This window comes from Protomyctophum parallelum (assembly GCF_964188405.1).
Source record: "Protomyctophum parallelum genome assembly, chromosome: 8".
Lineage (NCBI taxonomy): Eukaryota > Metazoa > Chordata > Actinopteri > Myctophiformes > Myctophidae > Protomyctophum > Protomyctophum parallelum.
In genome coordinates, this window is record NC_139703.1 from 35,250,693 (window position 1) to 35,265,835 (window position 15,143).

Consider the following 15,143-nt stretch of genomic DNA (forward strand, 5'->3'; position numbering starts at 1 on the left):
CTGTATCGTCTTATATAAGAGGCCTGTCCTGTGGGGGATATTCCAGGATGGCTGCTGCTGTGTATAGTCTATATGATGGCCACACAAAGGGACAAAGGCAGGCTTTGATATCCATATCTCTCTGTGTGTGTGTGTGTGTGTGTGTGTGTGTGTGTGTGTGTGTGTGTGTGTGTGTGTGTGTGTGTGTGTGTGTGTGTGTGTGTGTGTGTGTGTGTGTGTGTGTGTGTGTGTGTGTGCGTGCGTGCGTGCGTGCGTGCGCGCGTCCCTGTGGCCTCTCTGGATTCTATGATACACTGTGCTGCTTCTCTCTGCATGTGCAGATGCTATAGATAGAAGTAGGTGTGCAATAGTCTCACGGGGAGAAAGGGGACAAAATGTAGCCCATTCACACTTCTATATAGCGTGAGCGCACCCACGCGCTCACTCACACACTCACACACACACACACACACACACACACACACACACACATTGGACATGCATGCTAAGAGTGCATGTGCACAGTATGTTGTGGCTCCTATACGCATATTGTTGCTGTTTTGAGGGTAAATATACATGCTCTACTTCAGTGGTTCCCAAACTGTTTCATGTCAAGGACCCCCAAATGGACACTAATTAGCCCCGCGGACCCCCATTTGAAAACTTATGCCAGGGTACCCCCATAAGAGAAGATTTTTACGGCTCCAGCAGTAATTCTCAACCCATTTAATTTCAAGTAAACCCCCAAGTTTGACATGCATTAGTCCACGGACCCCTATTTAATGGCATTTCTATCTCTGGGACCCCCAATTTATATTGTAAAATCAATGTGCATTTAACTCTGAGAGTTACAGACACATAAGGGTCCATTTGGTTCCAAACTATCATTTAGCTGGGGACCCCCTGGGACTCCCTCAAGGACCCCTGGGGGTCCCCGGACCCCACGTTGGGAACCACTGCATCATACACGAGTGGTGAATATATCGAATCTATACAAGCTATTTTACAATAAATAATAAAAGAATGACAGTACAAGGTTTCGCAGCGACAGAGACAATATGACGATATGCATGCACAGGTTAAGAAAATTGTGATACCCTGAGTATCGACTAATGCCATAAGGTAGGAGGTACGAGGTTCATGCGTGCAAGTATAATAAGTACAAGCATTCCTTTGTCCCTCTGTCAATCACACTCCTTAGCAGAGTCCTTGCAGAGGACAGACAGGGTAGGGGTCGAAGGGTTTGAGGTGATGTTCTTCCCCTCTTTTGGTATGTTGGTGCGTGGTACTTAAATGTTGTACGGGTCACTGTGTGCCTTTGTTGTATTGTATTGTATTGTCTATGTCTTGTCTTGTCTTGTCTTGTCTTGTCTTGTCTTGTCTTGTATGCTGCAGGGCGGGTCCTTGGGGTCCAAGACAAATTTCTCCTTCGGGAGACAAAATAAAGTAACCTTGAATTGTGTAGTATAATTATACACAGTAATCCTCGATAAGCTCTATTACAATATGTCTCATATAGCCCAATAAACGCAATGATGCACCGCAGAACAATAATGTGAAATTATCCACCAACTGCAAACAATTAAAATGAAACAATCAAAGCACTGGCTCTGACACGTCGAGGCACCAAGCACTTTAGTGTCATCCATAGAAAACACACTAACACAGATGGCATTACATTAATGTGACTTGTCGACACCTCCTAAAAATAAGGGGTCTCCACAGAGGGACAGTTCCTTAGCACTCGTCTTAATTAACAGCACAGTTCAACCCCTGACACAACAAATTAATTTATTTAGCCAGTGCACAGCCTAATTATCCTTAGCCTTTATTAAGTTGTGACCTTTCATTTTGGCACATTCTGCATATATATCCGGGTCTCTCCCCAGAACGGCATAACAACACAGTTTTTTTAAACTATTAATTTGGGAACGTTTGCAAAGATGTACGTTGTTATAAACAAACAAATGCACTCTGTTATACACCAGTTATACAGTAGCCTATATACAGTACAGTATATAAATATCCATCCTAGCACGCACGCACACGTAATTTTAGCCTAAATGTGTTTACATTTCCGTTTAATAAAGTATTCAAGAAAACATTCTAGAAGCAAATGCACTCACATCACATATGCAGAGATTCACCCACACAAATGTATATGCATCGAACGCACGCGCGCGCACACACACACACGCGCACAGCACATCACAGCACATGCACTTTGAACGCCATTCACACACTCTTCCATAGCCATACTGACACAGAGGGTGATGGTGTGTGTGTTGATCACGTGCACATGCACGTGCGCTCCCTCCCAGCACCACTCAGTCCCACGTTGCCTCCACCACCTGCTCAGGTCATCACTCTGGTCACACGCACGCACGCACGCACGCACGCACGCATGCACGCACATGGAGAATCAGATCAATTTGTGGTGATCTGCAGTAACTGCTGCACATCAGTGGTTCCCAAAGTGGGGTCCGGGGATCCCTTGGGGTCCTTGAAGGAGTTCCAGGGGGTCCCCAGCTAAATTATAGTTTGGAACCAAATGGACCCTTATTGATCTGTACACTCTGCAGACTATTATAGCACACTAACTGTCCTTTAACTGCATTTTGATTATGTTAGCTTGGATTCCATCGATGGTGTCACTGGTAAGCAGGTTTCTGAAAATGTCCAGAGCCCTCCTCTGAGAAACTAACAGAGTATAGACAAAAATGGTACCATTAGATTAGTGACTGAGGACCATTTATAAAGTTAGGTTCACAATAGGTGAATTGCTCCTTTAAGTCTGTATATAATTGCCTCTGTTTTTTTTGTCAAGTTGGACTGAAAGGGGGTGGAGCCAAACCAGAGTTTCTGTTCAACACAAAAAAGGAGGTTGTGCCTCCAGAGGCAAAAATAAGAAAACACTTTTTCGTTTCTTTTTCTTTAACGAATGCGTTCACAGATTGTTGTAGAGCAGAAGCAGCTTTGCGTCATCATCGCCGTCATCACCATCATCATAACCTTTATTTCAACTTAAAGTACAATTGAGGGGCAGGCCCGACGCGACGCGCTGCATACGGATCCATTTGGTCATGACATGCCACGACGTGACCACTGATCAAAGTCTACGCTGCACTTCCAAAAGCTGACATATAGGAACTTAAGGAAGGTAAATATAGAGGGGAGAGGATCAAAGAGTATAGGAATCAGAAACGAAGGCTTTAAAAAAAGAGACGGGAGTGATGAGCAATAATGGATATATAGGACAGCACCACCACACTTGCGTGACAAGTGCAGGGGGGCCTCATCATTTGATAACCCGGGAGACTGTATCGCTGTCCCTCACAGCGCAGCCCTCCAGGCTGAAGACCCGGTCAATATACCGTCCCTATCAGTGAGTCTCCGAGAGCTGCATGCAGCGCGGCCAGTCGGCTGCGTCTGCGCAGCCATGCACGTCACGCATCACTCCTATACACACAGAGACGTTTAGAGGGAAGACGAGGACAACAAGCTCACAACACGTCGCGCTGTGACGCGTTGTGAGCTTGTTGTCCTCTCTGGACGATGCAATGGGGAGAAAGAGAACGGGGGAGGGGGTGTTGGATAGAAGAGAGAGAGAGAGGGGGGGGGGGTGAGACGAGGAGGGAGGTGATTCGGGGAGCGTGTGAGGGATCAGAGATGCAATTAAGAGGGACAGAATAGAGAGGAAAGCACCGCTCACAACACAATGAGCCCGACAACTACACCGATAACTGTAAAAATGTCATCTTAAAAAATCTTTCTAGTCCGCACCGCATGCTGTAACGACGGCGTCGGAGGCGAGCGGTGTCGTTTGGATCGCTTTCAGAGCGATTTTATGAACGACACAAACGTTGACACGGCCATTCAAAATCCATCAGGACATCTGGGATAGGATAGCGGTCGGTCTCACTCACCCTCGGAAAGTTCAGTTATAGATCTACAAGCGTGTAGATCGGCTATTTTCAGCATGAAACCAAGTGTAAAATTACTTGTCTTTTATTTATTGCAGGATCTCCACTAGTCCCTTCCTAACATTTTAGTCTAGTTTTAATCTGTTGACGAAATTGTCCATATATATTATTTAGTCTCAGTTTTAGTCACCATAGCTTAGTTTTCATGTAGTTTCCATTCAGTTTTCGTCAGTGGAAAAAGGTAGTCGACGAACATTTTTCGTTTTAGTGTTAGTCGACGAAAACATCACTGCGTGACACCCTCCTATATAAGACGTGGACATAAATCATGGCTTATGAAGACGAGGGGAATAAGTTATAACAAAACAGGAAGAGCAGGCGGCTTATGTGAGGATAGCATGAGACGGGGTTGGGGGGAGGGGTCACGAATGTGCAAATTAAAATCGAGAGCAGGGGGATCGGAGATGCGGGGATCGAAGTGAGGAGGAGGAGGAGGATTAAAAGGATCGTGGGGTCCCCCAGGTGGAAACAGGAAGTTAGGGTGCCAGATACCCCGTGGCATATGTCCTTGCCTGTGGGATCACCCAAGGACCAAGGGGAGAGGGCAGCTGGTCTTTAGTCGTGTCCAGGCCAAGACGCGCCCAGCCCCAGTGCTGCCCCGTGCCAGCTCAGGGCATCCCATGCCAGCTTACCACAGAATCCCGCGTAGGAACCCACGTCATCGTTGTGGAGGGTTTTCTGTTACTCATTACGGCGGTACGTCAGTGCTCCTATTTCTCACATAAAGAAATTACCACCAAATACCACAATGTACAAATACTTGTATTGTATTGTTTGTGTATTGTATAAATATACAGATCGACAACCTCACTGCCTGGCTCCGCAGCCACGTTTTTATTTCCAGGGAGAAAAAACTAAAGTTTGGGGCCGAGTCCACTTCAATTCGGCATAGAGTAGCGCAAACGTCGATCACTCTCTGCTGATTTCTGATCGTCTGCACCTTTGTTAAATTGACGCACACACACACACACTCTTCTCTCTCTCTGTCGCTCTAATTAAATAGTCTCATGTCGCGCAGCTGCGTCTAGATTTTCCCGGCGGATCCTGCCGGGAGCTGCCTATGCCATAGAAAGCATAGTTGGACCCCAGGCTACTGAATCGCTAGCAACACCCATTACAAAAATAAAATTAAAATCACACTTGTGTGAAACAGAGTAAATTTTTTCAGCATATTTTGATTTAGTCTTAGTCTTTTGAATAGCACACCTTTAGTCTTTATTCCCATTTAGTCTTCTGAAATTATTTTTTGTTAGTCTATCTTAGTCGACGAAATATCAAAATAATCTAGTCTTAGTCTAGTCTTAGTCTCTTAGTCTTAGTGGTTTAGTCTTAGTCTTTTAGTCTTAGTCTTGCACTTTTAGTCTTAGTCTTTAGGTATTGGTTGTGTTAGCCACATCTCATCTGCTTTGCCACTATTTTGAGTGTTTGGTGTGAACCAATCGGCGAAGACTGACGCTTTGGCAACGCCCACCCCAGAAACCGCTGCCGTGGGGAGGGCTTTCATAATTATGAATAATAAAGTGAGACAAAATGAAAATGCTGGCTGAGTGTGTGAAGTGAAGTACAGTAAGACCTGTAAAGTATAAAAATAAATACTCAAGTAAAGTTAAACTACCTCAAGATTGTAGTTAGGTATTGCACTTGGGTGAATGTAGCCTATAGTTACTTTGCACCACTGGAGCCCAGGGTTATCTCAGAGAGCTAACTGCAGTTGTTTTGACACGGATCTGGTTATTCCTCATCTCTTCCTGTCTGTTACAGTCCTGCTGCTTGTCTCGTTCAGTCTCTGCAGCTTCTGTCCCTCTGTCAGTGTCGGCCGGCCTCCGTGGGGGAAAGTTTCTGAGGGCATTTAATTAAGTACTGTACTTAAGTACAATGTTGAGGTATTTTTGTACTAATATTTCCAATACTTTTACTTCCACTGCACTGCATCTCAAAGGTGCATTTTATACTTTTACTCCACTATATTTATTTGAAAACTTTAGTTACTAGTTTACTTTGTACTGATTTTTTTCTTATGCTGGTTCTGTTTTTTTCTTTATTTTGTTTTGTTCCCCTAATACCCATTAAAATGCTGAATCGAGTATAACTAGTAGTTTGTTCTCACCAGTCGCTACGAGTTGGAATAGAAGATATATGCGAAAGGAACAATAAAAGCTAACTTCGCCGCATCAAGGGTTTTATTGGGTAGGGCCCTAACGTTATGATGCCCTTGCTTTGATCACAGGGAATTATTTTGGGTAGAATCCTGGTACCAGTTTGGTGGTTCCGGCCTGATGACTACCAACCAGTGACTACAACTACAACATGACATATTAAGTTATTTACCGGATCAGAAACCCGGAAATGGTTTTGATCCCAGGCTAGGTTGAAGGTGGTTAAGACTGGACACAGGTGCTTGTTTCCATTACCTGATTTTTCGGACATAGGCCTACATGCATCCATAGCTACAAGATCTCCAGTCGACAGTGACAATATTCTTCTTTGCAGGCATCTGAACAGCAGCTATTTCTCCACTCTTATCGACGCATCCCCCACTTGTATAATGTTTTAATGTTCATCCGCTGCTACAGTATAGGCACCAGGTTCTCCCAAAACGCTTCCCAAACAAACAACAACCATGAGACCCAATAGCATCATTACTCATTAATCAACGACAGGCAAGGTCCCCATAATGTAATCTGTGCTCGTTAGGAAAAGGGATTAATTATATTATTAATTTTTTGTTCAAACGGAGTATGAAGTATTCATGGTTCTGTTTATCTGTGGCAGTGAAGACACACAGCTGGACATTAACCAGCTGTGTCCAATTACCAGGCGAACAAGGCATGGCAGGACCCTGATTGGTTTTTTAATGATTCATGAGGACAAGACAGTCTAGACTCGGCATAACCATGTGGCCTTATCCCTGTCCAACCTTTAACTATATGTCTTCAGTTTGTAAATGAAGCTATACACAAATTGCAATGTGGCGTTACCGAAACTACCCACATGTTGGTGTCCAAATTGAGAAAATGCTGAAGTATAGAGCGTTCTTTTGGGTGCAGTGAGCAGAATTCCATCTAAATGAATTGTGGGGGCTCTCTAGTTTACATATAAACAGTGGTGGAAAAAGTACTCAATTGTTCAATTGTTCAATCAAAAGTAAAAGTATACCAATACTGCAATTTAGTACTTCAAGTAAAAGTACGGAATTGAAAATGTACTCGAGTAAACTTACAAAAGTATCAGCCTCAAAATGTACTTGAAGTACCAAAAGTAAAATTACTCATATTGCAGAATGTCCCATTTTACAAGTTCAAAATGTGTACAAAATCTATTATAATAGATAGCCGATCAGCTATTTGCCAAAATGCATAGCGTTGAAGTGGTCAATGTATGTTTTCTAATCAAAATTAAAATCTCCAAATAGTAACTAAAGTTTTCAAATAATTGTATTGTAGTAAAAGTATAAAAATCTTCGCTTTGAGATTTAGTGAAGTAGAAGTAAAAGTACTGGAAATTGGAAATACTCCAAGTACAAAATTGTACTTAAGGACAGTACTTAAGTAAAAGTACTCAGTTACTTTCCACCACTGCATATAACTATAATCACAGACAATTATGTTGTTTAGCCGATAAATCACTTCCATAGGTCTGCAGTATCGTTCTCACAAATACATTAAACAGTCTAGTTGACGGCAGTGCTGGCGCCAGACCTTGATCAGCAGGGTGCTATAATTTTTTCATGGGAGGCACTTTATTTTTAAATACCATTATAGACTATATAACAAATGCTCTTGTATGGCATTCCGCCCATAAACACAACGATCCGCCAAAAACATGATGGAAAAATTATGCACGGACCGCAAGCAATAAGTGAAATGAAACACAATTACATTAGGCTATCAATCAATCAAAAGCACTAGCAGACAAGTTGGGGCGCAGAACACTTATGGCTACATTAGTATAGCCTACTTGTTTCAAATTTAAACATATGATCATAAGGAACCTTGACCGGAAGACAGTTCAGTCAGGTCAACTCATGAATGGATCATATTTGTACATCGCGACAGTGATGGCTAAAAGCTCTGAGGAGAAGGGAGTGAACCTCTCCCAGCTTGTCGGACATGAAGATGGGACAGTGCTTGTTGAAGGCTTCGACTGACAAAATCACCTGACTCCCTACTTCCCCAAACTCCCACAGATAAAGAGCTACCAGCACTTCAGTTTGTGCCATGTACCATCATATGTGCCATGTACCATGTACCATATGTGCCATGTACCATGTACCATGTACCATATGTGCCATGTACCATATGTGCCATGTACCATATGTGCCATGTACCATGTATCATATGTGCCATGTACCATGTACCATGTACCATATGTGCCATGTACCATATGTGCCATGTACCATGTACCATATGTGCCATGTACCATGTACCATATGTGCCATGTACCATGTACCATATGTGCCATGTACCATGTACCATATGTGCCATGTACCATGTATCATATGTGCCATGTACCATGTATCATATGTGCCATGTACCATGTATCATATGTGCCATGTACCATGTATCATATGTGCCATGTACCATGTATCATATGTGCCATGTACCATGTATCATATGTGCCATCTACCATGTATCATATGTGCCATGTACCATGTATCATATGTGCCATGTACCATGTACCATATGTGCCATGTACCATGTATCATATGTGCCATGTACCATATGTGCCATGTACCATGTATCATATGTGCCATGTACCATGTACCATATGTGCCATGTACCATGTATCATGTGCCATGTACCATATGTGCCATGTAAAAGGTGTGCTAATTAGTAAGGCCAGGCGGGGCCTTGGGCCAGCCCAGTTAGGGCCCAGATGTAGAGTTGCTGGCCGGCTCCATATATGCAGATCTAGGTGATGATCCACTCTTTTCCATGTGTGGCTATCCAGATCAGTTTTGTGATACGGCCATATATGGAGCGTATCATGAGGCGTGAAGGCCTGACAACCATATATGGAGCGTGTCATGAGGTGTGACGGACGGACGGACGGACGAATGGACTGACTGACAGGTTTTGCAGGTTTTCATAGTAATCTGTACCGTACGTACCATGTCTCATGCGCTCATTCATTGCATTACTGTTAGTTATCGCCACCTCCACCTCCTTCCCTAAACTTCTTGGCCTTTTTATACTATTTTAAAAAACATTTAAAAATCGATCAACTAGCCGATCTACATCGACACGTTGTGAGCTTGTATATCGGCTATTTGGACCATTCAAATAGGTTTTCCAAAATAGTCACAAAAAAAAGAAGAAAAAAAAATGCACGTTGACACGCACGCACACATTGCCGTAACAAGTATAAGTATATGACATTCAGATAATGGTCTAGTAGTAGTGTACTGCCTGCAATGTAGAGATATCTATAGGGCCAGCAGATCATTATTTTATCTTTCTCTTTATTCTTATTTATTGGTTTGGTTCTAGACTCTTGTTCTTACCTGTACCTCACATGTGTTTCATTATGACTGCTGTTCCAGATCTGACATTCTGAATTTCATCAGTAAAGGTTTATCTTATCTTTAAAGAGCTCCTGCAAGCCAGACGACAGATGATGTGTCATCACCATGGCAGATGCAACTTCCCTATCCAATAACCCCATATCCACTTAAAATAATAATAACTAAGGCTTTATGAGGTGAAATTCATGGAGTGGTTGTTGTGAAACATTTGCCAGTTTTGAGAGTTTTAACATCCTTCATCCTACGCTTGTGTGGATAATGGGCCCCACTTGTGGATGAGTGCTACAGAAACAGTGCCAGTAAGACATTAATTTGATTATCTGCATTAATGAAAACAGAACATTGCTGACTGAAGGGGGAAAAAGCAACATATATAAACGTTAGCAATGGCAAACGTTCCCCATTCAATCTTGCTTGCTCATAAGAATATCAATCCTGTTGTCAAGCTGATTGATTGATTGATTGATACAATTGTCCTTGTACCATATGGAGAAAAGAAACTTGAGTTACCATACAATTCCAAATAGTAGCCCTGGCTCAAATAGACGCCCGGTTCCTTTTAAACACCTGGGGTCTGACACCATTTTGCGTATTAAAAACCCCATTCAAAAAATAACCCTCCCCCCACGCCCCACCCACCCCACAATAAAAGCCAGGGCTATAATTTGCAGGGGGGCTATTATTTACAGGTTCTTCAGCCTCATTTGGGTCCACCCAGGCTATTATTTGCATTTTATTTTTCAATCTAATTGGAATTGTAACCAAATAATGGCCCAGTGCAGGCCAGGGCTAAATTAAAGAAAAGCCTGCTGCAAATACACATCTCTAATGGAAATAGCTGCCTGGTTGCAAAACATGGAAATAGCCGCCTGGTTGCAAAACATGGAAATAGCCACCCAGAGCCCAAAACTCTTTTGCGTAGTAAACGCCCGGTCTATACTATTTGGAAATACACCCCTTTTCTCGAGCCGAGATGTTCAATGAACCTGAAGAATGCGTGGTTGTAAAATGACACGAACAGAACGTCAGGAAGTGAATATGTGCTACTATCTGTGTGTAGGTACGGTATAAGCCAGCGCTGTAGAGTGTGCTGTCACTTCAGGGCACAGTCTGTATAATCAGGTTTGTTCGATGACTGAAATGGAAACAGATGTATTTTAATGACAACATGGATACGAAATGAGAATTGTCATGCGCTATACTAATGCGATTCCTTCCAGCTGCATGGCACTGACAGTTTATTACGTCAGGCAGAGAGTTGGTATAGTGAGTGAGGCTCAGAAGATGACAGACAGTAAGATACTATAATAAGAACCCTCATTGGAGGCTGAGAGAGACGCTCTGCCAACCTTTCTCAGACCGGGACCAGTGTTGTTTTTGGCAGCAAATTTTGATTTTAGTTTTAGTCATATAGTCTCTTGAATAGTTTTCATTTAGTTTCAGTCACATATTTTAGTCACCTGGAATGTTTTAGTGTGAGTCTACTGTAGTTTTAGTCGACTAAATATCATAAGGTTTTAGTCGACTAAATCTACAGTTGATTTAGTCGACTAAAATGTCATAATAAAATGACAGATTTTTTCAAAATCAATCATTACTGATTTTTTCAAAATAGCCGATCTACAAGCTCCCAACTGCGACACGTTGTGAGCTTGTAGATCGCCTATTTTCAGCATGCAACCAAGTGTAAAATGATTTATACTGGATCTCTTGTCCACTAGTCCCTTCCTAACATTTTAGTCAAAAAGACTGGGGGGGAGGGGTCTCGGCACTCCAACTATAAGTGATGTGTGTGAGTGAAGAGCACCCTTTGCTTTCCATGTCATTCTCCCAAAGTGTGCTTTTCACAGTATCACCGATACCATGGCAACGCCAAGCGCTGTTCCACAGGCTGGCTAGACAAGCATAATGCGTGTGTGCACACACACACACACACACACACACACACACACACACACACACACACACACACACACACACTGGCCTTCTCATATAAATTGTGAAAATTAGTAGAAAGGACTCAGATGATGAGACTGACATCACACACTTCACACACAACAATTCTCTCAGAGATAGACACATGGAAGAAATCATTGCTATGACCAAATGTATTATATTTAGTCTTATTTTTGGTATTTTTCTAGATTAGCATTTTTTCCCCCTTTCTTGTAGTTCCTTGCCTGTGTTGTTTTAGGAATGACACAAACAGATCAGAAGGAATGTTGATACAAACCGTCAAAGACGATAACGAAGAGGCAATTATTTTTGATTGGCTATACTCTTGTTTTCATGGTGCATTCATAGTAGCCTGCAGGAAATTGCTAAACAAAAAACAGGAGTAAACTGAATATACTGTCATATTGTATTAAATAAATTAATATGCCGTGGCAAAACTCAATAGTAAGTGAGCTGTTTTGTCATGTCTGAAATGTGTCCAAATTCTGTCCATCCATCTCATCTATCCATCCCCCAATTAAGCTAATGAAATTCCACCCCATTGCCACCCTGCTTCTTCAGCAAAAGGGTAAAATCAGCCTAAAATCTTCTACCTTTCTGCGCTGGGGCGGGGGGGGGTCCCCACATAAAAGTATTCGAATAGCGCAGTATATAGTTAGAGTAGAATCTATAGAATAGATTACCAACTATGCTCAATTCGTGGTGAAACTACACTACAGTACACTATAGACACGTGAAAGCTTCCTCCACTCCACTGCAGGACGTTGGATATGAGAACACAGTAATGCCGGACCGGTATTCCTATTGCTGGAATAGTGGCATATACTGCTGCACAATTTACAATATGCTGTATCACTGACTGCACTGTGTGGTTCAAGTGGTTTCAAATGGAAAAGTAAATAAATAATATGAAGTCACCTGAAGACACTCTTGTGTAGCCTCTCAGCTCTCCTTTAAGGAGAGAGTCAACATGACACTTGAAATGGAATTGACAATCTTTCTCAACGACTCACTCTCTTGCTGTGGACCATTGTTTCCAAATAGGAAAAGCACAAGGTAGATAACAAAGTGAACAGTGTCTAGAACTTGGAGTTAACCACATGAACCCTATTCTGGGCTTGATTTAGGCGAATATTCTCAGAAATATTCTATTTCCAATCAGCTATTTGGTGTAGAGGGGGAAAGGCAGGCGACCAACCACCATCAATCGTAGCTGTCGGGAGGAAACCTCTTAACTCCATTTGTGAGGTTTCTTTTCTTCTTCTTTTTCTTCTTTTATTATTATTTTAGTTTTTGCATAAATCAGTGCTATTGAACACCATGACGTTGTTTAAAAAATATTGAACAAATGGAAAGTAGTAATGGAAATAATAAAGTCACACCAACTTTGATGAGGCAGTATTGCTTTGTTTTCAAAATATAAGGTTTGCTTATTTAACTTTTTACTTTTTTTACTTTTTTTTAAATTAACAAGCTGTGAAAAAGCTGTGTTATGAGGAACCGACATGGTTTGCCTTTCGCGATGCGATCAAAAATCACTATTTACATCTGAACGTCGGACGGATTGGAAAAAAACCACGACGTTGGAGTATTTTTCTGAGAAAACAAGCAGCAAAGAAACTAAAATGAATGGATTCCTATGGGGCAGCGGGGGAATCTATCACCGCAATATGCGGCACTAAGCGTGTTAAGTGGTTAACTGTACATTACTGCAAACGGTTGGGATGATCTTAAAATACTTAAAATCTCTCACCTCACAATTTTCACCTGGGTGTCGGCTGTCTGAGCAAATGTGTATTGTGATTCTTTATAAACCAGTTGGAATTGAATGAAAGTTGGCCAGTTGGCCATAAGGCTGTCGGAGGAGCCTATGCTGTGCTTTGCTGCTGTGTACTTTGTTGAAATAAACCATCTCTGAGGAACATCTCGTCAATCTGTCTGCTGTGTCACAACTTTCTCCGTGGTCTCAGAGTCTATGTTGCATGGTAGGGACTATAGGGTGTCCTGTAAAATGATTTACCACATCCGCACACAGTCTTTGCTCCAACAGTGTTTATTTAGTTAAAACACCATTTAACTCAGGACACGACGTTTCGGCCTTCATCAGGTGATAGTAATCAGTATACGATAACCTCCCTTGTATAATAGTCGTCCGTCACGTGACTGACGTTAACAAACAGGGCAGGTAACTTTCAAACCCCACAGAGTGATAAATGACCACCACAACAAGCAAGTTCACAACATTTCAACAAAGTTTAAAAGTTCTCTCCTTAATTCCCCATCTCTTTCCTTTTCTCCAGCCTGCAGCTAAGGAAGGTGGTCTCCCGATGCAGGTCGGTAACAAGACAGAGTGTGGCCTGCTCGGTCTGGTGTTGGACCTGAAGCGAGACTACCAGCCCATCCGGAACCAGCTCCCCGAGGAGAAGCTCTACAAGGTCTACACGTTCAACTCTGTCAGGAAGTCCATGAGCACCGTTGTCAAACTGCCAGACGGGAACTTCCGCATGTACAGCAAGGGAGCCTCTGAGATCGTCCTCAAGAAGTGAGTCAGTCACTCCGCACTGCAGGCCAAAGCCTATTTTAATTGGAAGACCAGCTGAAATAAAATAAAAATCACACCCGTGTGAAGTGAGGGGCGCTAATATATTAAAGTATAACTCATGTTGATTATAGGTGATGTAATGTTGGTGTAAAACAAACGGTGCCAACACAAACATTCAACCCAAAGGACACCTCTTACACCATGGTGTAAGAGGTATGGTGTTGCACATGCTCAGTTGCTACTCTAGGACGCACATGAAGCCTGTGAACATAGACATTCTGTGCATAGATGTGCCAATTTGTTTTGTGTCACCGTTCAAGAGACAAGACAGACAAGACATACACAATACATTAAAAAAGATGCATTACAGGACACAAATTACAGAAGCAGACAGGAACAAGAACAATAGAACATATCCTCTTGGTTTAAAAGCAGAACAGACTGGTGTACAAAAGAGTTCTTTAGCCTGTTTTTCTTATGTGGCCTCCCCCAGGTGCAGCCGCATCCTGAACGAGTCTGGCGAGCCGCGCCTGTTCCGCCCGCGGGACAAGGACGACATGGTGAAGAAGGTGATCGAGCCCATGGCGTGCGACGGCCTGCGGACCATCTGTGTGGCGTACCGCGACTTCGTCGGCAACCCCGAGCCCGACTGGGACGACGAGAACAACATCCTCAGTGACCTGGTGGCCATCTGCGTCGTCGGGATAGAGGACCCTGTCAGGCCAGAGGTGGGTGTGTGTGTGGGTGTGCGTGTGGGTGTGCGTGCGTGCGTGCCATTGATTTCACCAACCAACATCTACTTTTCACTATTATTTTCTTTCCCCCTGTGATGTATTGGTTCTACAACCAAAACTCCCTGGTAGACTATATGTTGTGTAGGATCTCTCTCGGTGTACTGTGTGTGTGTTAAGGCTGTCCCCAAACATTCAAGGTTCGAATGTTCGCTCGTTAGGGTTGGCACTCGAATCTTAATTAATGGGCTTGAACCATTCGTTTTTTTCAATATTATTTTTATTTAAAAATATATATTTATTTATTATTATTATTATTATTATTTTTTCCTTTTTTATTTACTTGAAAATATATCTCGGCGAGAATGCGATATGAACGTGTAAAAAAAAAGTACGTTTCTAGTGCATTCCTGTCAGAAGTTATGATT

At 42.6% G+C, this 15,143-nt stretch overlaps 1 protein-coding gene across 1 annotated transcript in view; it reads left to right on the forward strand.

Annotated features, from left to right (window-relative positions):
- atp2b2 (ATPase plasma membrane Ca2+ transporting 2) overlaps window positions 1-15,143 on the forward strand; it is a 145,493-nt gene that overhangs the window by 94,931 nt on the left and 35,419 nt on the right. Inside the window, exons 12-13 of the mRNA XM_083771716.1 lie at window positions 13,743-13,984; window positions 14,478-14,712. Of these exons, the coding sequence (XP_083627842.1) occupies window positions 13,743-13,984; window positions 14,478-14,712 (477 nt within the window). The remainder of the gene's footprint in view (window positions 1-13,742; window positions 13,985-14,477; window positions 14,713-15,143) is intronic.